This window comes from Balaenoptera ricei, chromosome 3 (assembly GCF_028023285.1).
Source record: "Balaenoptera ricei isolate mBalRic1 chromosome 3, mBalRic1.hap2, whole genome shotgun sequence".
NCBI lineage: Eukaryota > Metazoa > Chordata > Mammalia > Artiodactyla > Balaenopteridae > Balaenoptera > Balaenoptera ricei.
This window is the reverse complement of record NC_082641.1, coordinates 52619789-52646889: the sequence shown is the minus strand read 5'-3', so window position 1 is coordinate 52646889 and position 27101 is coordinate 52619789. Positions and strand designations below refer to the sequence as shown.

The 27101-nt window shown below is 33.5% G+C and overlaps 2 protein-coding genes across 6 annotated transcripts in view; both read right to left on the bottom strand.

Annotated features, from left to right (window-relative positions):
- TRAPPC13 (trafficking protein particle complex subunit 13) overlaps positions 1-27101 on the bottom strand; it is a 35458-nt gene that overhangs the window by 7253 nt on the left and 1104 nt on the right. For 2 of the 5 annotated variants that reach the window (XM_059916479.1, XM_059916480.1), the window contains exons 2-8: positions 17068-17136; positions 16398-16497; positions 15190-15274; positions 8669-8796; positions 5846-5918; positions 4720-4764; positions 1800-1817 (exon numbers count right to left, since the gene is read on the bottom strand). In XM_059916479.1, coding sequence (XP_059772462.1) covers positions 1800-1817; positions 4720-4764; positions 5846-5918; positions 8669-8796; positions 15190-15274; positions 16398-16497; positions 17068-17136 — 518 coding nt within the window. Of the gene's footprint in view, positions 1-1799; positions 1818-4719; positions 4765-5845; positions 5919-8668; positions 8797-15189; positions 15275-16397; positions 16498-17067; positions 17137-22879; positions 23281-27101 lie in introns of those variants that run through there. The other 3 variants (XM_059916481.1, XM_059916482.1, XM_059916483.1) reach the window with 2 other exon arrangements.
- On the bottom strand, positions 23432-24541 carry SHLD3 (shieldin complex subunit 3). Its single transcript, XM_059919325.1, has one exon. The coding sequence runs from the start codon at positions 24454-24456 to the stop codon at positions 23701-23703; it is 756 nt and encodes a 251-aa protein (XP_059775308.1). The 5' UTR covers positions 24457-24541; the 3' UTR covers positions 23432-23700.

Sequence of the window (27101 nt, the reverse complement as noted above, 5' to 3'; positions counted from 1 at the left end):
TCATGCCTGCAAATCAAAGTTATCATAATTAATGCAAGAAAAGAAATTGTTCTCCTAACATAATTCACAGGGGCAAAGTCAAGTGTTAGTCAACTAGTAAGTTGTCAAACAATGGATGGGGGATAACTATAATATTTTTTGTATTGATATCCAAAAACGCTTAACTGGAATTTCATTTACATATATCCTAAATTTTCTGGTAAGTCATTAAAATGTGAAAATGCAATTTAGTATAATGAATATACCTGTGCACCTATCATTTCAGAGATGTGTTAAGATAATTAGGTCTTTGTTATAATATTCCAGCATAATTTATTAATTTCAATTTTCATGTTACTTCAATTTAGATAGTATAGCAAATAACCTATTTTATAATCTTATAAGAATTTAACTTTATAATTAAAGCATTTTTTTAAGTAGTCATTAGTGATTTCTTGGTTCATTGAAAATGTATATTTAGAGCAAAAAAATATGTGAATTATACTTGAAATCTTTAAGTTTTTAAATCAAACAAAAGGTATTTTGTGGTCTTAGTGACTTAGTGAAAACTGGTGCTATACAGCAGTATTTCAGTCAATGGGTAACTTACATATGTACTTTTACATAATATTTTAAATTCCCTAATTATTTACGTTAAACATTCTTCTTTTTATGCTATTTGGTTATTTTGGGGGGTATATATTGGAGGATAACAGAAAACTTGGCTCATTTTTGATAAAAACCTATACATAAAATGGTATACTAAGGATATTCTAGAATTATTTTATTCAGAAGTTTCATAGTAATATATATACAGAAATAAAATAAACTATGACCGAAAATTTTTGGCACTTATGAGCTTTTTTAACACTAAATCCAGGAAAGTAGAAATCATTTGCAAAAATATAATGATGAAGTTATAATTTAATGTATTATTATCTAAAACAAAACAGATCCTTTAGTCCTTGGCACATGTGCTCTAATGAAAATAGAAATACGATTTATCAGTTTAAAAGAAGTACACACTCAAAGGCATTATTCTGTTACTTTTTCTCAAAAAAAAAATATCCCATCGATCCATTGCTTTAAAAAAAATAACCATAGACCCACATTTCAAATTTAAAAATGCAATTTCTGCATAAGCTTAGAAGAGCTTAGATAAAATGAAAGAAAAACAAGCTGCATAATGGAAAATTAAGCTAGTTTGAACAGTTAGCATGAAATAACTTGACATTTAAAAAATTAAGAATTCAGTGCTAAGGCAGTTGATGTTTTTATCATGTATATAATGTGTTATAAGCAAATGCTGCTTATATTAAATAGAAATTTGAAAATATGATTTTAGTCAACATGGGAAAACTTAATTTTCTTCTGTTTACTGTTGTCAAAGGGCCATCTTTACCTGACCCAGACTTAAAACTAAAACCACTGCTCATTTGAAGATGAATTTCAACTACACAGTTTACTCAAAGAATTGAAGTATAGTAGGATATTTTATATTAAGAGGTTGAAAATCCTGAGGCTATTTTAAACAAGGTTAATATGCCTCTTTTTAAAAGTACCTACAGGAAACACACTAAAAATAAGAATATAATTGTTTCAATATGACAATTTAATCTTTGATGTATTTTTTCCCATAGAATAAGACGATCAATATAATATAAAAAGTACAAGTTATATACATGTTTTTGAAGTCACGTAAGTATATTCACAACTAACTTTGTTTTTCCACTATGTTTTGTAAAGAGAGATTAATTAGGCAGAGTCAAAAAGTGGTAAGTAAGAAAAGCATATAAATTTATAATAAAAAATCAAATTACCACAGAACTGAGGTCACTCTAATGGAAAAATAAAAAAGAAAAATTAGAAAAATCAGATTAAATGTTAAAGAAAAAGAATAACTAACTTTAAAATAAAATGCATTTCTGCATTTTTTTAAATTTACTAAACAAGACAGCATTAGTAAAACAAGGAAGTAAACAGAAAGTAACACAAAGAAATATGACAAATCATTCTTCTAAAAAGGTGAAACTGCTAAGGTTAAATGAATAGAGAAGAACACTATAGATGAATACTTAAACAGGAGCAAATATTCAAGGGCATATCTTGGGGGAGAGAGGTATATCCCATGCCTTTCTAGTTCTATAAATCCTTTACTCACTTTGTAATTCTTCATAGATTACTTAGGTTGGGCATATACTATCTGCCACATTCAGAATAGATACACACTGTATAGCTTCTCTTAAATTTATCTAATAATGGAATCATTTTTTCAAGGAGGATCTTGGGTGATTAGAGTTCCACTGATCACACTTCAGGGAATGCTGGGCTAGACCACTTCAGACAACTGAGAGTTAACAGATTTCACAGTTTGTCTTTTTTTCACATATATATTGCTAAAGCTACTTATTTACCAAGGGCCATCTCAAATGTCAGCTCTTTCATCAAACACATAGCTGGAAATCATTTTTCACCTATGTTCCCAGAGAATAAGTACACTTCATGATCGGGGTGGGTGGGGATGCTTACACTGTATTTATGTCATGTCAGTCTCCTCCACTAGATCTAAATACCGTGAGGACTGGGAAGATGTTCAGTTTATATTTATTTCTCTTTAGTACCTGGCATGGAGCTGTCACCAAAGGTTTGACGCCTAGCTTCTAATGTTACCAATTCTTTTTTTTTACAAGGCTTTCTTATATTAGAAGACTACAACAAAGTTTCTCACAAAAAAAGTTTCTTGTTTTCCCTTAGGTGATTCACATAGTATTAGAATTTTTAGAAGCAGCATAAAAAACATGTTTGAGACAAATGTGGGGCTAATAACAGTTGTCGTGTAAGGACTAAGGCATAGTGTAATAAACATGAACTACTGATATCAGAGTGGTTAACTAACTCCTACAATTTACCTGAATTTCCTAGATGGAGTCCATAGAATCTGCTTCATGTTACAGGCAGAACAGTATTTGTTTGCCTAATAGGTAATACCAAATATCTTAGAGAGATTCTAAATGCTATTTGTTCACTCCTCATTTTTAAAAAAATGTCTATTTTCAAAAGTTCAGAATTTTACTAAAATTTTTTAGCTGAAGTTTGTTGGCAAAGTTTAGATTAAAAATTATGTCTACACTTAATGTTAACTGAAAAAGCAAACAAAATTGTTACTATGATTATAAAAACAGAATATTATATATAAATGAGTAAAGACTGAAAGAGAATATGGGTTAATAAAGAACCAACTACTTTTTAGTGTGGTGGACTTGTGGGTTTTTTCCTTTCTTTTTGGGGAGTATGTTACTTTTATGTTATTTATGGAATAACTAGCAATTTAAAAAACAATTTGCAACTCACTCTGAATATTGCTGTGATAAAACTACTTGACAAGTATCTTAATGTACCACCATACTTCAACAAAGAAAACCTGAAATAGTTTAATATGTGCCTTCCTGTATGTGCCTTTAAATGTCTAGTAATCTCCTTGATGAGACTGTATCCTCGCATCAAATACGTATACTCTTCACTACGTACTCTATGTTCCACTTGTATTTCCAACTCTGCTTGGAATGCCTTCACTGCTCTGACACTCTGACGTTTCTAACACCTATTCCTTCTAGACACTGATGCAGTTCTCTTCCTTTTCCATGAAGCTTCTTTAGACTACTCCAGAATCTCATCCCCTGAGTTCCTGTAGCACATCCTTTTGTGTCATGCTCTTTTCGTCTCACTATATACTATACCAGCTACTTTTGTTATTTTATGCACTTTTTTCTTTTCTCCTAATAGGTTTTTACTTTAAGGTTAGGTTCCTTATCTTAGATGTCTTAGTATGCCCAGCTGTAGTATAAACTTTATAGTGAATAAAAATTCAGATGCTGATGGTAAAAATATGTATCAAATTTGACATGTGACTACAAATTTCTGATCACCTGGTTTTGGAGTAATAGACAAAATTTTCATTTCAAAATACTGCATTTGAATATCTTTGAGTTTATCACTGTGATATGAAACACATGATTTTGGGGGGGTAAAAGGCCCATTAAGAAATCTGCTTTTTCTGGAGATCTAGATACCAGGATAAAATAGAATTTTGTAAAAGAAATCCAAGCCATAAAACCTTTTCCTTATGGAAAATTCTATTTTATCTCTTTTGTTAGGAAAGAAGATAATCTTCTATTCTAAAAGTTACTTCTTTCTGTATTTTTGCCAAATTTGTTTCTCCCAAGGAGCATTTCAAACCATTCACTAAACTTAGCAACCTAACTCTGGCTGGCACACTGACTTCCCAGGACAAAGAATTTAATGTACTGAGCTCTACTTAATATTTTTCTATGTGAATATTAAATCTTTTTTGCAGGGTTGGATCTACCACTTCAATTTTTGTAATATCACAACCACATTTATAAAATATTTAACAGATTGCTAATGTTTTTAGACAGTAACAACAACTATTAAATGGAAGCACAGGGCAATCATTTAATGAAAGGGGGTGAAAGCCTCACAAAATTAACGAGAATAAAAATCAAGGCATATTGATTCCATGTCAGTTGAAAACAGCAGACTAAAAGAGATCTGCAGTGAAATTATTCACTTTCAATTGAACTTTATGCTCATTTTTCACAAGTAATTCACAGTCATATCAGCAATTTACTCTGATATGAAAAGAAATGTAATACATGAGAATTTTAGTCAAATAAGATCTTAATGTTGAACCTGAAATCCCATTAAGTGCTCAACACTTACCTCTGCATTGTAAAATTTGGTTTTCACATCCAATGGTTTGAGAACCTAGTTGAATAAAGCATATCAATCAAAGGAGATTATTATCATTTGACCATTTATTTTGTTTATCTGTTTTAAATCATAGGGCTTAAAACTGTCAAAGGCATTTTCCAATTTTAATTGTAATAGACTTTTCTAATGGGTATGCAATACTCTTGTAAAAACAAAAACAATCCCAAATGCATTTTTAAAAAAGCCACCGTAATTTCTTGACTGGGTAATAGTTACATGAGTTATATGGATTTGTACTTCATAATAGTTTGTTAAACTGAACACATATATTTTTGTGTATTTCTCTCCATATATTTCACAAAGCATGTTTATCAAAATAAGCAATCAAACCTTTTATTTTCTCTTAAAAGGCATGCAAAATCTTAAACAGATGAGTGATAACAAAAGCAATAGAATAAAGCAAAATTTTTCTTCCTATTGCTGGTACTTTTTCTTCCACTTACAAACAGAGGAATGAAAAATATATATAGTATCATATCTAGCTCTACATAACTGTATATGGTAATCTCATTTCCCTATCCACACACATACATGTGTTAAAACAGTGGTTTTTAACTATTTTTGATTATGGACTTTGAAAATTGTGTATAAATAAAAAGTTCTAACTACAATTTCAGTGACTCATGAAGTCTCTGAAGGAAGCTTGGTCCACTTAGCCCAAGACAATAATCTCTCATTTAAATATTTCTTTAGAAATCTGATATTGTTTACACTTACTTTGTCTGGACTTTACACTCATTTTATCCTTCTTCTAGATTCTTTTGTGTTTTGTCAAGGAATGAAAACACAACAAATTTTTTTTCTGGATAAAACATTACATTGCCAATGATAATTTCTCTGCTTTTATTTAACTTACTTTAGTCCAACTTTAGATTGCTAGTAAGCACAATGATAATTTCTCTGCTTTTATTTAACTTACTTTAGTCCAACTTTAGATTGCTAGTAATAAGACAAATCCAAAAATATTAAGCTATTTGCTTTATTTGGAGTTTGTTTTTACTGCAGATAAATAGTAGTAATTTCCTAGGGGAAAAAAGGGCATCTAAACACTATTTACCACTGTCATATTCAATACCTGAAATTTGAAGAATTTTCTAAAATACATTTTTTCTCCACCCTGAGTTGTATAACTCACTGCACACACCAAGCTGAAACAGAAAGATGTTTTAATGATTTTGAATCACTTTCAACTTTGTTTTTTAATAGTTAATCTACTACACTTCAATTCTACCAACGAAGTTGGAAAATATTTATACCAATAACACGAAAGTGTAGCCAAATGAGCCTAGAGCAGGAAAAAGAGAGTTCCAGTAGATATGGATATAATTCCATGAACAAGAAAGCTCTGATTAGTAAAATAAGATATACCATTTTTAGAGCAGGAAGTCAGAAACTTTTTTCTTCAGAAAGTAAAGCATAAGCCAAAATAAATCACAGGATAACTAAATAGTTGAATGTAAAAAGTTAAGTTCATATAAACTAGAAGAAAATACAAATTTTTTTAAAATTCCAGGATGAAGAAAGACTTTTTAATGTAAATGCAATGGAAAGGAAAAGACTTCCACAAATTGAGAAATTGGATAAATCAAAAACACTAAAACAAAATTTTAAAAAGGACAACAAACTGGGAAAAAATGCTTCTAACAATATGAAGAGAAATTCTTGTGAGCAAAACATTAATATCTCATTCAAAATAGAAGAAAAGGATATACACATAAATTGTAGTACCATAATCGACTAACAAAAATGTGTAAATGTTCAGCCTCACAAGTAGTCAAAGAAACAAATTAAAATAATGAGATAAGATTTTTCCTTATCGTAGGATTTGGCAAAAATTCTTTCCAAGAAATATCAGGGTTGGTGAGAGTTTAGAGAAACTGACTCTCTTTATACTGTTGGTGGTTATGAGAAATTTAGAAAAGAATCCTTCAGGAAAGGAGTCTTAAAAATGCTTATATGCTCCTATAGTAAACCCACTTCAAGCAATCTATTACAGGAAATATTAAGATGCTCACCGCTGCATTATTTATAATAGTGAAAGACTGGAAATAATCTGAAGTCCAACATTAGGGTAAACAAATTACAATACACAGTCCAAGTGTGTAAGATAAAGTCATTTTAAAAAGAATGTTTTCAAAGAATACTGACTCAACTGGGTTCATGGTGTATTAAAAAAGATAAAACCATGTGTAATATGATCAAAATTTTATAAAATATTATTTATTACTTATACACATCTGTTTTTTATATATATGCACATAAAGGATTGAAATATACCAATATTATAATAGTGGCTATACTAGGTGGTGACATTACAGGTAATTTAGTCTCTATTTTATACTTGTACCTAGTACTAAACTAGGTGTTCGGTATTTAGAGTTGATCAAAACTCAATACCTGCTCTCCAAGTGCTCACAGTTGGAAGCAGTGTAGCAAGGTACAGGTTATGAAGTCAGATTTAGATTTGAGTTCTGTGCCATTATGTGCTAGCTATTAAATTCTCTAAGAGTCTCATTTTCTGTAAAATGGGGATTTTACACATTTAATGTCATTTCAATAAAATCAATTTCAACAAATACTGACCATTGTTCTCGCTAAATCCCGGGGATGCAGCTGACTTTGTGGAACTCATACTTTAATGGGAATGGCAGGCACTCAGTAAGTAATGACAAGCATAAAAGACATAGAAAAAAAATGACAAGTTGTGGATGCTATAAAATAGACAAGAAGGGGGATTTTATCTAGTCTAGGCAGTCAAAAAGTCTCTTTGAGAAAGTCATGATGAATCTGAGATATGACGAAGTAAAAGTAAACTAAACAAAATGACACAGGCATTCCTTTGTAAGGGAAGGATACATTTCAAGTCACAGAGCAGTTCAGAGGTAAAAGAAGTCCAATATGGCTGCAGAGTAGAGAGGGAGGGAAGCATGAAGGTGAGAACTAGAGTACGTAGTTGGTAAGGATTAGTTGTGGAGAGCTCTGCAAAACCTACATAGTTAGAATTTCCTAAGGGTAGTAGGAGATCACTGAAGTGTTAAGTGACTTATCCAAGATCACATAATTAAATAAATAATCAAGCTAAAATTTGAACTCCAGAAAATCTGACTCAAAGCTCATAGCAACCACAGAATATATATTAAAAAGTGCCTACAACAGAGCTTGTCACCAAAATGAATTAAATAATAGATAATATTACATATTTCTTTAAGACAAAGAAGAGAAGCAAAAATGGTGACGTTAAGTGGAGATGAAGAGAGGCTACTGAGAGACAGTTAACAAGAACTAACAGGACTTTGTGAATCAACTGGATATGGGGGTGGTAAGGCAGATAGAGAAGTCTAAAATTACTTTAGCTGGCTGAAATTTTCATATTTTTCTCTCAGACAAAGAAAAATACAGCATTCACATTCAAATACATACACAGGCCAGGAATACAGAATTTGAGATTTTTTTTCCCTCCTACCTTTACTTTGGTTCTCTATTTTTGAACTCTCAGGGTAGAGTATATTTGTACAGCTAAATACAGAACTGAAAAATTGTGAATTTAAAAATAAATGTTATTAACATCAGTTGTTAGCATTTCAAAAGAATAAATGTACTTTTAGAGTGCTACCTGGGTTTTAAAGGTTTGCATGGACTTTTATTTTTAGATAAGATTGTAGATGCAAAAATGAAACTAGAGATAAGTGAAGATAAATTAAGATACTTTTTCCTTTCAAAAATAAACATTTTGTTTAAAGTTTGTTTCTGGCAAGTATGTAAACATGGTACATAAAATTCCTTCTGAAGTAGGTTCTTAGGCTTAATAACAAGTGGAATAAGTGGAAATAAGGCAAAAATTTCAAATAAAGGCATATATAAGTAAAAGCCTCTGAGATCTAGTAAAATTAATTCTTACATGTGTGTTCCAATCTCCTTTACTTCATGGTGTATGACATCATCTATACAACAATCAGGTTTAAGTTCAGCCACTGCAGCATTGGAGGCTGAAAGATTTAAACGCTGAGAACTTGTCTGAAGATCAGCCTTGAAAGAGAGAATAAAATCCAAATGAGACTGGTTACCTACAGGGTGTGGATAAGTATAGGTGGAAAGAACAGGGGAACAAGAACAAGGAAGTAGGGATGAAGAGAGAGCAACAAGTCTCTGTGTACATCTTTTTGTATAGCTCTGATGCTTAGGAACAGGGTAATGGTTCACACACACACACCTAAAAATAAATATTGATAAAATCAGCTATAAAGTAGGGGGAATCCAAAATGGAATACAAACAGTACCAAATGAATCTAACTGTATTACAAATGAACACAACCATGCTGGGAGGAGGAAAGGGAAAAAAAGAACTAACTTAAGTTTGGCAGACAAAAGCTAAAAATGAAAAGAATGGCACACAAATGTTTTACTCTAGCTAGCCCATTTGCTGTTTTGCAGGGGTATGGATTAGCAGTTCTGAAACTTCTACATGTATACTAGGACTAAACAAAAAATATATATATTATGGATAACAAGAGACAAGTTTCTTACCTTTGGAGAAAAAAAGGTACAAATAAGGAAAGGGAGAAGCCTGCAATGAAACCTTTGGTGCTGGGCTGGAATTTGGGGCATCAGTATGAACATACGGTTTTGAAATTTATATATATACAGATGGATATTACAGAAACATATATACATGTGTACACATGTGTTAGTATATAACACTAAAAGGTAAAAGGTAAATAATCATTCAAAACAGTATTAGATGTCAGAGACCAGCTGATTTGTAGAACTAGAGATCAGCATTAAAGTCATCAACTAAGAAAGGATCACTTTCTCTCTTGCCCCTACCAAGTTACTTTCTATCATATTCCCTCCCTTATTCCTTTTGAACATTGATCATTTTCTCTAATTCTCTTAAATGGCATCCTCCCTTAATCTCAGCTACTTTCTATCACATTCAATTTTAACTTTCTTTGTAACATTTATTATGATCTATAATTACCTTATTTATGATTTTGTTTACCTGTTTTCTTCTGTCTCCCCTACCAAAGATGTAAGGTCTGTTGAGGCAGGAACCTCTTGCCTTCTCTTGTTCACCACTGTAACATGGTGCCTGGCACACAGTAGGCAATTAATAAATGTTTGTTGCATACTGAATGAAGTTATGATAAAACTTCAAGGCAAATGTCAAGAAAAATTCAGAGAAAGCAAAGATCACATTAAGTCATGGGGATTAGGGGAGGTTTTGTCCATAAGGGCGCAGATTTTTTAAAAGCTTTTTTTTTTTTTTTAAATCAGTTAACACGTTTTCTGCAGTTAATTCTAACCTAACATTCTTAATGCAGGCACTTCCAAGTGGGATATTTATTAGTGCTGTCTTTTTTGTTATTATATTCAGTTATTAAACAGTAGTAGCTCACATTTATTGGGCACCTACTATGTGCAAAGCCCTGGTCTAAGCACATTACTCATTTAATGCCCACAACCCTGAAGCAGGTCATTATACTATCCCTATTTTACAGACAAACCAAGGCACATGGAAGGAACAACTCCCCTTAGGTTATACAACCAGTAAGTAATGAAGCTGAAATTCAAAATTCTTTAACAAACATTTTAGAAATTAGAGAAGAGGGGGAAAAGAAAAGAAACAGTCAAACCCATGGGCTTTCTGTCCAATGTGTTTTCCTATGTATCATTTTTTAAACATTAATCATAACTACAGCATGTATTATATATGGCTGAACACTTTTACTTTTCTCCTTTTTCATCTTATAAACACTGCTGCGCTTAACATTTATTTCCTAATTACCTATGAGGGCTTTTCCAGGAGCTGGAGATACACCAGTGAACAACAGACCAAAATCCCTGCCCCTAGGGAATTTAAATGTTTGGGGAAAATAATATAGAGTAAAGGAGGAATGGAGGGCTGGCTTGGGGTAGGGGAATACAATATAAATTACAGGGTCGGCTTCATGCTGCAAATTGGTTTTTGGATGAACAGGATTTAAAAAGGGAGAGAGGAAAAGGGAAATGGAGAATCATTTTAAGTAAGTTAAAAAAAGCAAAACACCTTAAGTGTAAAAGCTCAAGATCAAGAAAGAGTTCGGTATAATTAAGGAATTCATGTTAAAAAATAAGAAAAAAGCATTTAAAAACATGTAGACTAAACTTCAAGTGAATAGAGGCCTTGTCTCTTTTGTTTCCTGCTATAACCCCAGTATCTAGAATTGTGCCTGGAATATATACTTGTTGAATGAATGAGCAAATGCCTATTACACACCATTGGTTCTCAAAGTATGGTTCCCAGACTAACAGAATCAGCATCACCTGAGAACATGTTAGAAATGTAAATTCTGGGAATTCCCTGGCGGTCCAGTGGTTAGGACTTTGCGCTTCCACTGTCAGGGGCCTGGGTTTGATCCCTGGTTGGGGAACTAAGCTCCCACAAGCCCCGCGGTGTGGCCAAAAAAAAAAGGTAAATTCTTGGGCACCATTTCAGATTGATTAAATCAGAAACACTGGAGGTGAGGCTCAGCAATCAGTGTTTTAAAAAGTCCTCCAGATGATTTTAATACCTTCTAAAGTTTGAGAACCAATAGTACAGGGACTTCCCTGGTGGTCTAGTGGTTAAGAATCCATCTTGTAGTGCAGGGGATGCCAGTTTGATCCCTGGTCGGGGAACAAAGATCCCATATGCTGTGGGGTTACTGAGCCTGTGTGCCACAACTACAGAGCCTGTGCACTCTGGAGCCCATGCAACGTAACTAGAGAGAAGGCTGCAAGCTGCAACTAAGACCTGATGCAGCCAAAAATAAATAAATAAAATAAAAATAAACAACCAATGGTACAGATCATTAACGTTATTTTTTTAAAAATAAATTTATTTTTTTATTGGCTGCGTTGGGTCTTTGTTGCTGCGTGTGGGCTTTCTCTAGTTGTGGCGAGCGGGGGCTACTCTTTGTTGTGGTGTGCAGGCTACTCATTGCAGTGGCTTCTCTTGTGGCGGAGCACAGGATCTAGGCACGCGGGCTTCAGTAGTGTGGCACACGGGCTCAGTAGTTGTGGCTTGCGGACTTGGTTGCTCCCCAGCATGTGGGATCTTCCCGGACCAGAGCTCGAACCTGTGTCCCCTGCATTGGTAGGCGGACTCCCAACCACTGCACCACCAGGGAAGTCCCTACTATTTTTTTACTTATAGTACACTACCCTGTCTTTTGTTTATAGAACACTTCATTTTTTGGTAGCATGCTAAGGTTTCCAGACTTATTGCTGAAAATTATTTTTCAATTAAAAAACAAACAAAAAACCCCCTAGTGGTTTCCAGTTAAACATGATAGATTATATAGCATTTTTATTCTCAAAAACAACACTAAGATGTCAGTACAGGAATTTAAAAAGTACAGATTCATAAGCTCTTTTCCACATTCCAAAATTCCAAGAGCTATAACAAATTAAACTTTTGAGAGCAGAATTCTGAGTAGCTGAAGTAATGGCAGTAGAGTAACTGAATCTCCCGAGTCATCCTCAAATAAATAAATAAAATTTAAAAACTATACAAACTCAGTGTTAGTATAGCTAGAGAGCAGCAAATGTCTAAACTTCAAATTTCTGCAAGCTATTTCTCATACTCTCGTCATAAGTCTTTGCAAAGAACAAGAGAAGTTCATGAAAAATTGAGCTTAAGAGAGAAAAGGAAGGTAGAGACAGGCCTAAGAATGATGAAAAGTACTGCCAGAAAGACAAAGTCTATCCTAAGTGTCAAAATACTGAGAAAGTGCATTACTGGAAGATGAGAGCACAGCCTACAGGAGACATAACAGTATGTTTAATGGTGAAGAGGCAATTCTGGAAAGATAACAATTCAGGGGAAGAAGAGAGTTAAAAAGGAGAAGAACCTTTTGGAAACTGTCAGTGAAGAGAAAATGAAGCAGGAGGAGAAAATTGAGGATGCTGTCACTTAAAAGAAAGAGAAAAACTGAGGAACACTCAACCCTTTCTTCTTCCACCACCCTCCCAAAAGCCACCCGATAAAGAAACGACACTTTGCTTGCAAGGCTCTAAGAGAGTATTCTTGAACTAAGAATATCAAAGCACCCCAAACTGCATTTCACAGAATGCAAAGCTAGCAACAGTCTTAATCTATACAAAAATACTATTAAAAAAAACACACAGGGGCTTCCCTGGTGGCGCAGTGGTTGAGAGTCTGCCTGCCAATGCAGGGCACACGGGTTCGAGCCCTGGTCTGGGAAGATCCCACATGCCACGGAGTGGCTAGGCCCGTGAGCCACAATTGCTGAGCCTGCGCGTCTGGAGCCTGTGCTCCGCAACAAAAGGGGCCGCGATAGTGAGAGGCCCGCGCACCGCGATGAAGAGTGGCCCCCGCTTGCCACAATTAGAGAAAGCCCTCGCACAGAAACGAAGACCCAACACAGCCATAATTAATAAATAAATTAATTTAAAGAAAAAAAAATTAAAAAAAAAAAGAATGACTGCATTTATAAAAAAAAAAACACACACAATGATAATTTAAACAATTCACTGATCCAAACTGCCACCCCAAACCAATAGTGAAACAGAAGAAAACTGCAACACAATATTCAAAGTGAACTAAATACCCTCATAAAAACATTTGGAGATAATTATAAGGCACCCAAGGAAATATAGATTTGAATGAAAATTTACTAAGGGGAACTAAAGAAAAGCAGGCAAAGAAGAGCTAATTTATATGTAATTGGAGTCTGTAAAATGATAAACAAAATGCTAGTTCTTAGTTAAGAGTAAGAAGACTCTTGGTGGGCACTGTACTGCTCAATAAACATTAGCTATCTCTGTTATTATGCCAAACACCACTGCCTTTATAGAAATTAATACTGAGCAAAGCCCACAGAAATATAATCACATATTTTATAAGAAATACATTATGGTAATATTTGTTCTTTTTAACATTGACTTAAATTACACACATTTGCTGATTTATTCATCTTAACAAAAATAAATTCAGCATTTACTGAATGCCAACTGTATGACAGGAAAAAAGTATACATTCTAGAAGTTCTGAAAGTCAGTCCTTTTCATAATCAAATGCAGAGGTCAGCAAACTTTTTCTTTAAAAGGTCAGATAGCAAATATTTTAGACTTTGCAGGTCATACAGCTTTTGCAACTACACAATTCTGATGTTATAGCTTGAAATCTGCCACAGATAATACATAAATGGATGAGTGTGGCTATGTGTCAATAAAATTTTACCTACAGACTGAAATTTGAATTTTATATAATTTTCACATCACAAAATAAGCTTTGTTTCTTTTCAATATTTAAAAATGTAAAACCTTTCTTAGCTCGTTCCTAGCATAGCTTCATACTGTCTTGCAAAAACAGGCAATGGATCAAATTTGGCCTGCACGCTGTAGTTTGCCAACCCCTGATCTAATGAAAGGCAGAAACCCTATCCATAGAGTGACAAACATATGCACATGTATGCAAAAATTTGCATCCAGTTTCTGGAAGTTGGGTCATATACGGAACTTGGAATATTTGCTCTCTGAGATCTTTTTCAATTCTAGTACTTGTTGATCATTTTTCAATCTCATTCTAACTGGACTTCCCTTTCCCTTCCATAGGCGATGCTCTAGTGACCTAAACTCACCACTTGAAGACAGCTTTGACCACTTCTCAACAACATACGATGAATTTTTCCTTTTTTTATGCCCTTTCTTTTTGGGAATAAACTTCCAGTTGTTTAACTGAGCTAGCATATTCTCTCTCTTGATTTCTCAAAACTGCAAGAATATTCTAACTGGCCTATTTCCTACAAACCATCCCATACAATGTTTTCATGACAGTCTTCCAACATAGCCTGAATACCTCTGCTCAAAAGTCTCCACTGACTGCATACTGTCTTAAAATAACCTTAGCCTTAGTCTTGCTTTTAAGATGCTCCACTGTATGGCTACTACATATCTCTACAACCTTACCTACTCTTACTAAGTGAATTCTTTTCACTGCTACAAGAACACATTACGTATTCCTATGTCTCTGCTTCCGATTACCATGTCCCTTTTTGTCTTTTCTTCTAAATCCTGCCATTCTTTCAAGATCTCTTGTGCTCCCTCTCCTTCAATAAGCCTTCCTGAATGATGCAATCCCCAGTGATCTTTCCTCCTCTTTCAAATTTTATTATGTTAATCACAAATTATTAACAAAAATTTAAAGTGTTATTTACCTGTGGTACATTTTCTCATCCAAGCTATCACAAATTTTGAGGATAAGGAAAAATGATTCTGTGCATAGCATATCTTAGAACTTTAGGTGTTCAATTAATAGTTGTTATTAATGACAATTAAAAAGTCCAGTATCAAGCAGGCATTTTAATGAAGTTTCAACACATAAGAAGAGAAATTAAAAAGTTAAAAAAAATTATCCCAAATAAGAATGCCACTTACTTTAACCAATATATCTTTTACAACTTGATTGCTATCATTATGAACGCTGATATAACTGGAAAAGGTCTCTCCCAAAAATATATTCCTGTGAAATAAAATAAATTTTTAGGCAGAAATCCATTCAACTTTTATCATAAATCTTCTATTTGTGCACCACTGAGAACGTCAAATGGAGAAATTACTAAAGGATAGAGATCAGGTGAAATACTATTTCAATATTTCTTTGTTTACACTAGGCTGCTCACTCATTACCTAGTGCAATTAAAAATACAGATTTAATCTATAAAACATGCTATATATCTTGACCCTCAACTACTGCCAAAACTGCCAGCCCTCCTAAAAATAAGTCATTGAAATCAGATCCATGTTGAGAGTCTGAAGATTTGATACTGAGGAGGCTACAGAAAGGCAGTTTTTGAAATAACTTATGCCCCGAATCTAGAAGAGACCAAGTTACTGATCTCAGCGTATTTTTTACCAATTTATTTTATTTTTATTTTTCTAAGTCATTCTAATAAAAATAATGACTAGTGGCATTAGTTTATATGTTATATATATAATGCATATAAACATATAAATATATGTAGATATATTTATACAAATATTTTAATATAAATACGTTTTTTACATGAATATATTTCTAAGCTTTCAAGACACTAGTCAATGACCACATTCTGTAAATCTTTTGAAAAAACCTGAAAAATTCCTTTTGGTCTAAAATTGTCTCAGTTGCAAACAGAATGGAACCAGGGACTTCTACCTCAGTAATAATCTAGAGTAAGAGAATAGCTAAGAGCAAGAGAAGGAATAAAATATTTAGAACTCCTAATGAGCTGACAAGTCCAATAACTTAAGTTGGTAAAGGGCTGTGATGGTGAATAAAAGAGCTGCTTCTGAAAGACACTGAGATTAAATCAGTTAAAATAAAAGGAATATGTAGGCATTAAAAAATATAATAAGATCTAAAGAAGAAAGTTAAAATTCTACCACCCCAGGAACCACTGTTAATATTTTGGTATGCATCTTACTTTTTTAATTAAAAAAAAAAAACAGAATCACATAGCATAATTTTGGTAAAACTTTTTTTTGTTTTCAGCCACATACATGTATCATGAGCATTTTGCCATCCCATAGTTACTTTTTTAAAACATGATTTGTAATGGCTTCAGAGTGTTGTTGTGTTTCTAATGTGAACATATCATTCTTACCCAAAATTCTGTGGTAAAGTCAACATTTCTCCCAACATTAAAATTTCTGCACCATTTACAGTTGAAGGATCATCTCTCATGAGCTGGTTAAAGAGGTCTCCTGTAGAAAGAGAAAAACATCAAATTCTAACACCTACCTTGGAAATAACTTTTATTTATGTGAAGAAACAGCTGGGAGAGATATTTAAAAAAATAATCTCATAACAAAAATTATATTTAAAAAAATCTAATTTCTAATCTTCACTACAACAAATGCATGCCAAAAAAATTCTGTTTCTACAGAAAACGAACACTTCAGGAACAAAGGAAAATGTAGGTCATGAGATATATAGAAAGCTCCAATGATTTTTAAATAAAGGGAATGCTAACATACATTGATGGAACATTTGAGGATAAATGAAATTTTAATAGTGTCATTATGAGGAATGTATTTTTACTAAAACTAAAATAAAAGTCTCTTGTTGCCATGGGATATCAATAGTATTTTGATGTATAGATTATGACTGAGACCTATTACTCAGATGGCCACCATTCACATGTACAAAAACAGGCAACAAATAATGCAGTAAAGAGTTAGCATAAGATTGGCAAGGTTAGGCTTATTCCAAGGTAAGGCAATCCAGGTTTCAAATTTTCCCTAGGTGCAAGTAGGATAAAGCATGTGTCATACCAGGTAAGTCTTTCTCTTCACATGTTACTGGAATATTGGTGAATAAAGTAGGCTTAGTCAACCGCATCACTGTGAATTGGGAAAGTAGAAAAAAAAGAAAAAAAGAAAGAAAGAAAGAAAATATTAATACCATTTTATGCCAGTATTCGCAAGTTGAATGTATGGTATTCATCAATTTTATACTAGTATAAAATATAATCTGAATACTTCCCAAACAATATAATATTAAGTATTTCCTAAGATTATTACACAGCAATGATTTACTAATAAAAATCTTAGTATATAACAAAAAGAATTTTATATATGACAAAAAGAAAGAACAATTTTGCTTTTATTTACAACCTAATGAATTATAAAAATTAAATGCAAACACAATATGGCTCATTATACAAAAAGTAGAAAATAAAATAATTTCAAAGCTTACAGTATATTACAAGAATAAGGCTTTAAAAAAATCTTGAATGACTTCACTGTAAACAATATCAACAAAATATTAACCAATGTTAGTCTGATAGGGACAAGAATTTAGATGTACCATTCTGAATATGAAACAATAATTTTATGCCAAAAGGATTTTTGTTAACTTTATTCCTTGTTTATAATCACAGGCCACTGAAGTTCAGTAAGTGGCCCTTTAAGTAATAGTAATTCTTTGTAAAAATTATGAAAGTGTCAGTTAATGTGTAGGTTTATAGAATTCCAACCAAAACTAGTATTTGTTCTTGGAACATGACAGAATGTATCTAAAGTTTATCTAGAGAAACAAATAAATAAAAATAAGCTATAGAAATTAATAGGAAACAATGATAAAAAACTGCACATGGGTTTCCCTAGTGGCTCAGTGGTTAAGAATCTGCCTGCCAATGAAGGGGACATGGGTTCGAGCACTGGTCCAGGAAGATCCCACATGCCGCGGAGCAACTAAGTCCATATGCCACAACTACTGAGTCTGTGCTCTAGAGCCCGTGAGCCATGACTACTGAGCCCACGTGCCACAACCAGTGAAGTCCACATGCCTAGAGCCCATGCTCCGCAACAGAGAAGCCACCGCAATGAGAAGCCTGTGCACCACAACAAAGAGTAGCCCCCGCTCGCCACAACTAGAGAAAGCCTGAGCGCAGCAACAAAGACCCAATGCAGCCAAAAATAAATAAATTAAATAAATTAAAAAAAAAAAAAAAACTGGACATAACATGTAGTAAAACATTTAAGTCCATAATCAACTAATTGGCTTATTAATACAAGACCATACTGATATGTTAGATAATTTTTAAAAATTATTAGGATGCAGCAAAAACAAATCAACATTATAAGGTGCTAGGACAACTGGTTCACTATCTGAGAAAAATGAAATTTAGTTTACAAATTCATTTCAAATATCAAGCTGCATATGTATCAAATAGTTGGACAAAAATTAAGTAAGAGAAAACTAGAAAAAGTGAAAATTAAACCTAGTCTAGCGGGGACAGGACATTCTAATTAAAAAACCTTTTTCAATTTTTCGTTAAGATTGACATTTGACCAAATCAAAATAAAGACAAAAATATAGAAGTAAAAATCATACAAACTCATAAAACATTTCAGAAAATGAATCCCAGAAGACTGTTTCTTTATAGTCTATTAAGATGTTCATTCAACTCAAAACTCAAATCTTTAAAGACTATTGATCTAAATGGTCAGTGCACAATATGTGGTATTCGTTAACGTATGTAAAAATGTACCACCTAACTACTAATTAACTAGCTATATCATTCATATCAAATTTAGTGCCTTTCTCATTTTGGTCTTATCTTAAATGTCATCTTTCTCAGAAAAGAAGTAACAGGTCACCCTGTTTCTCTCATAGCACCTTGTATTTATCATGAATTATGTTTATTCACTTATAAGTTTATAGCACTTCTATCCAAACTCCTTGAAGTTTAGGCTCTTATGTATCATGTTAAGTTTTGTGGGCTCGGTGCTTGACACAGGTTCTGGCACATAGTCTGGCACATAGTATTAACACCTCACCAAAATCTTCAAGTAAGTGGTATTTTTGATGATGTAAAGTTTCAAGAACTGAGGCCATTAAATAATGTTATATTAAATAGATGACCGCAGACTTCACTCTGCTCAAAAATAATTTTCCCTATTATTAATTATAAGCCCAGGGTCATAAACCTGGAATGTCATGCTTTATTAGAAACATCCCATGGGAACTCAAAGTCCGACTCTATTTCAAACAGGACATTAACCAGCTACACATCAATGATGTGGGTGGGGGAGTGAATGGGGAAGCGTTTCAAACCTCTTTCACTCTTACTTTTAACCAGGAAAATATTAAAATTAAGCACAATCTGCAGGGGATAAAAAGGTGTTCTGAAAATGACATACAGGAAACAGTTTTTTTCACAATCTTTCAAGACTCTAAACTCAATTTTAACACCAATTGGTGCTCTCTTTCTCTCTCTCTTTTTTTTTTTTTCATTTCAGGTGAGACCAAATCTTAACAAATAAAGAGGAAATACACTCTCAAGGGAATCCTGAAACACTTTTTAAAAAGTGTTCTTCACAACGCTGTACATCAACTATATACCCCAATAAAAATTTTTTAAAAAAGAAAGTTATACTCAGTTAAGAGTAAAAAGTAAACAAGTTAAAATAAACATAAATTTGGAGTGATCAAAAAAAAAGTGTTCTTGAATTCACCTAGACGTGTAGCCAGCTTACTTGCTTATTATATGCTCAAACTTCCATTATGTACAAAAGTCCTTTAAAGCTTAGTTTTTACTGATGCTATGGTTTTCTAGGGGATGAGATAGTAGAGGGTGGGTAAAGAACAACCCTCCATTAAAAGGAAAAACATCCCAAGCTGGTATTTAAAGTACCAGTTTTCTTCCTATTTTCAAAAGAGGGTAAAAAATCAGCAAGAGGGGATAGCAGTTGGTAAGAAATACTATCATCCTGTGGAGGCAAAGAAAATTACTACAAAGCACAATTTGTCATACTGCAGATTTTTAAACACAAACTGAGAAAGCCAAGTTTGTAACATAAAACTATCTCATTCCTTTAAAGAAGATGTGGCACATATATACAATGGAATATTACTCAGCCATAAAAAGAAACGAAATTGAGTTATTTGTAGTGAGGTGGGTGGACCTAGAGTCTGTCATACAGAGTGAAGTAAGTCAGAAAGAGAAAAACAAATACTGTATGCTAACACATATATATGGAATCTAAAAAAAAAATATGGAGACGCAAGAGGGAGGAGATATGGGGATATATGTATATGTATAGCTGATTCACTTTGTTATAAAGCAGAAACTAACACACCATTGTAAAGCAATTATACTCCAATAAAGATGTTAAAAAAAAACAAACAAAAAACTATCTCATTCCTTGAAGGATGATCCAAAGTATGTCCATATCAAGTATAGATTTAAACCTTAGTATTTCCTGTCTTATAATGAATTAATGAAACTCAAAAATTAAATACAATGTTGGAAAAGAGCAAATATCAACAAAAAACAGGGTTTTAAAAAAAACTGGCAGAGAAACTACAATAAAGCACTGGTTATTAAATGGTAATTATGTATCCAGTCTTGAATGTTAAAGCAGGTTCTTGGTCAAAAATTAAAGAGGCAAAAAAGAATATGTGATTTTTAGACGAGTGACAAATATTCACTACACACAACGCATAGTTAGTGCCATCTGTAGAAACACTCTCAGTGGAACTCACAAAATACAGACATTTGATTTACTTATGAAATTCAGGTTTCATCTAAAATCTTATAAAAAAAACTTTTTAAAGTCTTCAGTAAATTAAAAAAAAGATAGGCTTGAGGTTATAAACTAATGAATTAGGCCAGTTCAACTTACATATACATTTTGCTTGGCCAGAACATTAAAAAAATTATGTCGAATCTTCTTCACTTTCAGAGTCCTTACCACATTCTATAGTCTTACTTTTCTAGTTCCTGAAGGCATTCAAGTTTGTGAGCCTTGGAATAATCTGGGGCGTTTTGAGCAGATTAAATCAAAGTGAACCATTATGCAGGAACTCATCTTAGAAATTTTCAAAAAATGGTCTTTAAATTATTTGCTAAGTTGGCAAATAATTTAGTTAAATTCATGTGATGCCCTCCACATCTTTTTTCTTAGAATTTGAGTTAACATTTATTTGAAAGTGGATAGCTCGTCAGGGAAAAATAAAATTATGGCACTGTTGCCACTTTCCTAGAGTAAATGCTTCGGCATTTTACCAAATGCCCTCAGATTCACCTTCCTGCATATGTCTTTGTTTCCCCAATTTATTCATGTCTGTGACTTAGCAGTGGAACCCAGAAATACTGGTGAGCCCTACTATTAGCTAGTGCTAGAATCATCAGTCCTAAGGTTCTCAATACTCTAAGAAGCCTTCAAAGACATGGCAGCGGATTCTAAATTCTTAGCCCTTAATTACTACCTAAGCATTGTCTAGGTAGATAAGTGAATCGCTTCTTCCTTTAAGATCACAGCACTAGTTGCAGTAAAACTCAATCTTCATTTTCCCAGTTCTGATTCACCTTTTCATTGTTTCTCAGAGGGGTAGAAAGCAATTTATACAGAGTAAATTAGAGAAATTTAAATCTGCCACATATGAAGACAAAGAAGCTCTTTTTAATGTGTGATTCTTGAATTTAAAAACTGCTCATAAGAAGCCCATAAGAAAATATTCATAAGAATATTTTCAGTTCTGTGTATAATCATTGCAAAATAATAAAAATGTATCATAAAAGAAATGCTGTGGTCTATATAAGTGACCCTGTCTTATGATTGCCTAACTTTTAACCCTTGATTAGCAACCTAATGCTAAATAAGACCTGAACAAAAAAACCCCAAATCCACCATTTATGATTGCCTAATAAGATTAGCCAACTCTTATTTGCAAAGCTCGCTGGTAATAATGAATAACTTCTTGACTTTTCTCCAGCACTCTTGATTGAAAAGTAAGATGACTAATGAACGAAAGAGGAAGTAATTACTGATGAAGTTACCTTGGAAACTCCCTCTACACCTGGTGATTTTTCATTTAAAGACTTTTGGAAGCATTCATGCACATGATGATTATTTTCTACAGAGCTGTCTCATTTGAGACAATAAAAAAGGTATTAAAAGTTAAAAACAAAAGAGTGTTTGGATAGTGTGAAACCTAATTAGAAAAGATAACCTCTTTAGTTAAAAATTGGTAGACTCCTTATGTTTTAAGGAACCTCAGCCAGCTCAGGCTATGAGAAACTCCCCCAGAGGCACATTTACCATGTATTATTGAGCCCCTACCATGCCAGGCACTGTGCTACAAGGCAAATGTGTTTCTGCCTTCCTAATGAGTACAGTCTTACAGGTTTTTTTTCAGGGATATAGTTTAACTACTTAAGAATAGTGACTCTATGTTAGCTCTGTGAGGGCAGGAGCCATGTGTGTCTCCTTCCCTACTTTACTCTAGTACCTAGCTCATGGTACGCATTCAAATTTGTTAAATAAATATACTTTTTAATAAAACTTTTATTATATAATCACTTTGAATATTTTTATAAAATGATGTGTAAACCCAATTTACAACATTTTGCTATGGGAAACCCATGACTCCAAGAACCAGAGCATTAGTAATCAGCAATAACAGTCATTAAGATTGAATTATCTGTATTAAATAAAGAATAACTTGATCTCTTACCCATATTTGATACCTCACTTCAAAAGAGCTTATTGCCTTAAAGATATCATGGTCTTAGACAAATTATACATTTTACACTTTTGTTTCAGAACAACACATCAACTATTGTCTATTACATACCTTTGGAAATATCGGCAGAATCTGGGCTGGTCTCTCAATTTGAATACCACATTCACGGCACTTGAATACCATTCCCAACAGAACTGGTTTTAGTTTCATTTTTAAAAAAATCACTACACTTGGGGGCTTCCCTGGTGGCGCAGTGGTTGAGAATCTGCCTGCCAATGCAGGGGACACGGGTTCGAGCCCTGGTCTGGGAAGATCCCACATGCCGCGGAGCAACTAGGCCCGTGAGCCACAACTACTGAGCCTGCGCGTCTGGAGCCTGTGCTCCGCAACAAGAGAGGCCACGATACTGAGAGGCCCGCGCACAGCGATGAAGAGTGGCCCCCGCTTGCCACAACTAGAGAAAGCCCTCGCACGAAACGAAGACCCAACACAGCCAAAAATAAATAAATTAATTAATTAAAAATCCTTCCCTCTACTTTAAAAAAAAAAAAAATCATTACACTTTAGGTGAGTAAAGAAAAAATACTATAAAATTAGATTTTGGGGATTTACCAAAATCCAAACTAGTCACTGTAATTCATAGGAATATCTAATTCAACCATTGGAAAAGTAACAGAACAAAAGGAATAGAACATTTTACCTTTAAATTCAGTAAAAATAATAATTTATCACAATTCATTTAAAAGAAGGCTGCTCAAAGTAAAACGCAGCAAGTTCCTGACTTAAGTGACAAGCCTAGGAATTCACCTGGTATTTATTTCTGGGATACAAACTGTACATATATTACCACACAATTAAAAATTTATTCATCTGTTTCAGTTCCTACTCAGTTCATTCAGAATATTTTTCTTTTTGACAATTAGTGGAATTCATTACATACTAAAAATAACACCATATTTATGCACAAATAAGTTAATCTTCCCAGTAAGAGCTAATCTTCCTTTAAGAAGATTTCCCACATATTCACAGTACATAACATCACAGAACACCCATATCTGGCCTAAATGTCTCTGAATTGTAGCATTACAAGATGGAAGTTCATTGCACCTGATAATTCGATTGAGTTTTGCCCAAATATCTTCCAGAGTTTGGTTGTTACAAATAGTGTGCTCTATTGTCCATCTTGCTCTATAAAATGAGTGCAAATTTAGTGCCTTTAAACTATCTTGCAATTTTTCAGACAAAGGAAAAATATTTTCAGTACAATTACTGCTGGGAAGTGAAACACTCCAAGACCTCTTCTTGTGCCGTTTTCCTTTTTCTGATTGTTTATCCAGACTTGCAGAATTAGTCTGTTCATTCAGTGTGTGTGATTGGATTAAGTGCTTCTTTTTTTTCAAATTAGGTTGAAACTCCAGTAGATCTACTGTGCAATCATAACTCTGCAATTTAATATCATGTTCTGAGATGGTTAAGTACTGTCTCACATCTTCAGTTGCCTCTTCAGAAATCACAGGTGGTAATCTTTTAGGTTTGAGTGGAAGTCTGGACCCATCAGGCAGAAACCAAGGAATAAATCTTGATAGTGGACGTGTAGGAAAGTCTTGAATTGCTTTCTCTGCAATTTTTGGCAGTTGTGTGGTTTCACTCTCATATGGTCGATAATGTAATATTACTTCTGTAGTCATTCTGCAGTAATCCAGTTACTCTTAATGAAGAGAATATTTCTTAGCTGAGCTCCTCAGAGCTAGAATGCAATTTATAATTACAAGACTCTCTCTCTTTCCAAATCAGAGGGAAACAGGACCTAAAGTGGAAGTATTGCAAAGAATAAGATATGGTAGGGATAGCCTATATACAGATAGGCAGGGAAAAAAGAAAAAAACAAAACCAATTCCAATATGATATTTTACCAAAGTGCTATTGGTAAATGTGAATGTAATCCACAAAACTGGAAATACTTTCTCTTACCAAAATAAGGGATCTGGATTAGATGCCCTGTCATATCCTTTCAGCCTAAAACTGCTAGTAGTCAACATGTTTAACTGAAGAGATATAATGGATTTGGAAGTACTGATATTAATATGTTAGGTAATAATAATCTTAAGACTATAGCAGAAACAAAAGGGAAATTAGTGATTTTTAAAATACTAGATTCAAATGAAGATAATGAACAAAAATGTAATAATACTAAAAAATTTGAGACATGTGAATTGAGGACAATGAAAATCACTGTAATTTTTAATCTATTTTGAAGAAAATGGATCATTTTATACTTTAAAATTACATGAATTCTACCAAACAAATATATAGACAGAATACTTAATGATTTTTTATTTCATTCTCAGTAGTAAATACTGAAAACACGAAAATGGTTTAACTTTGCATTTTAACCATGCTAGAAACTAGTTTCCTGACAAAGTCTCATTTGTATAAATGAGGCACTTAAGCAGTGTCAAAACCTTAGTAGCACGGCTCCTGAATTCCAATTTGGAGGATGAACAAGAAGACTGGAGCCTTACTTTTTTTCCTCTTAGAACACAGATGTCTTCAAGTTGCCCCAAATTAAGTCATCGATAATAAGTTCCAGCATACAGTACACAGGCTCAAGAATGGAGCCTACCAGGATCTGCAAGTTGGGTTTCCTAATCGGGCCCAAAGTTGCCTGAGCCATAATGCAGGCTCTTTCAAATCCTAGCTACCAGAGAAAAAAACAAGAGGTCAAATCCCTTCTTCCAAAAATCATTAGAGAACTACTTGACGGGGGTTCTCCCATTGCCGGGATGACTGTGAGTGGGGTCTCCTTGGCATGATGTCACAATACTCATTTAACCACTGACTCTGAAAAGTCAAAAGAAGTAACCAATCTCATAATAATTCTTTTCCTTACTGTTAACGTCCACTGACTGACAGATTTGGCAACTCAAATTCATAAAGGACTGTGATCCTTAACGTCCATAATTTTAATATGGATCTAAATATAGATAGCATATTCTTTCAAGAATAATGCTTTTATTTTTTTCTTCCCTTTTCCTTACATTTTCACATTTTAAGACATGCCACTGAGAATTCTTTCATTGTTGTCTGAACTTACTCAGTGCTGTATTCCAGGGACACTGATGTTGTGAGAGCTCCTTAATATTTTACATACACATGAAAGTAAACTTATATGACAATACAAATTGATATATTTGGCATCCAACATAGGTAAAATTAAAACTTGTGAAAATTCTTGGATAACTAGAACAGTGGGGAAGAATGGGGCCAAAGAGCTTTAAGAAAGCTGAAACTAACACTGAATTTCAAAGCACTTGTCCTCTTAGGTTGCTAAAATACTCTTCTCCAGGAACCTTCTGTTTTGGAAAATAGAAAATACCTGGGAAAGACTACTGTAGCAGCCGAAAAGGACTACGGCACTTAGCCTCCACATCACTGGAATTTAACTGTATTTAATAGCTTCCAATTTGTATAAAATGATACCTATCAGCTAACAGAACTGCTCTAAATTCCCATCAAACTACTAATGGAATGATATCTGAAAATGCTCTTTCCTGCATTAGGAGGCAACATGGAGTCTTGGAAAGATGAAGGCCTTGTGTTGAAACATTACCTCAATCACTTACTAGATGTGCGATCTTGAAAAAGTTTAACTTCTGAGAGTTAAGTAATATATATTTCACATACTACATATGAGTCTGAGATAAAGAACATGACAATTTCTCTTCTTTCTTCAGGAATAAGCCATTTCAGTCCAGGCTAAGCTCACAGGTTCTATTGCTATTACATTAGTTAATATTTTAGTTTCTTAGTTCTACAGTCAGAGACAGTTCTGATAACCCCAACTATCAGTATATGATTTTATGCTACAAATGAAACTGGTGAGCTTCTGGAAGGTGTGATGCTTACAACATAACTAAGGGGATAAGGGTCCCTCAAAATGGATCCCACAAGTTAGGTAAGTGCAATTCACTTGAGTTCACATGTCTATCGAGCATCTTTTCAGCTCAGTCCAAGAAGATACTGGTAACCACAGAGTAGGGCATCCAAGAAATAAGTGCATTTGTGGTAGTAGAAAACAGATGAAATAAAGCTGAAAGCGTTTCAAATAAAAGGTTTCACAAAACAACAGGAATTCCAGAAAAAGAATGCCCTGCTCATTTCCCCTAAATAATGATCCAATGAAATCATCAAACTTTCTCAAAATTGTTTGCTGTGTATGCAAACTGACATGAATTTCCCCCTATACACAATACTTTGACGTAAACAGTGAGTTTTAACAAACCTAAATTATATGTTGTAGTACTATGTATTTCTAAATCCTTGGCACAATACT

Excerpts from the sequence above, each read along its gene's own strand:
- SHLD3 (XM_059919325.1), bottom strand. The coding sequence starts at position 24,456 with ATGACTACAGAAGTAATATTACATTATCGACCATATGAGAGTGAAACC.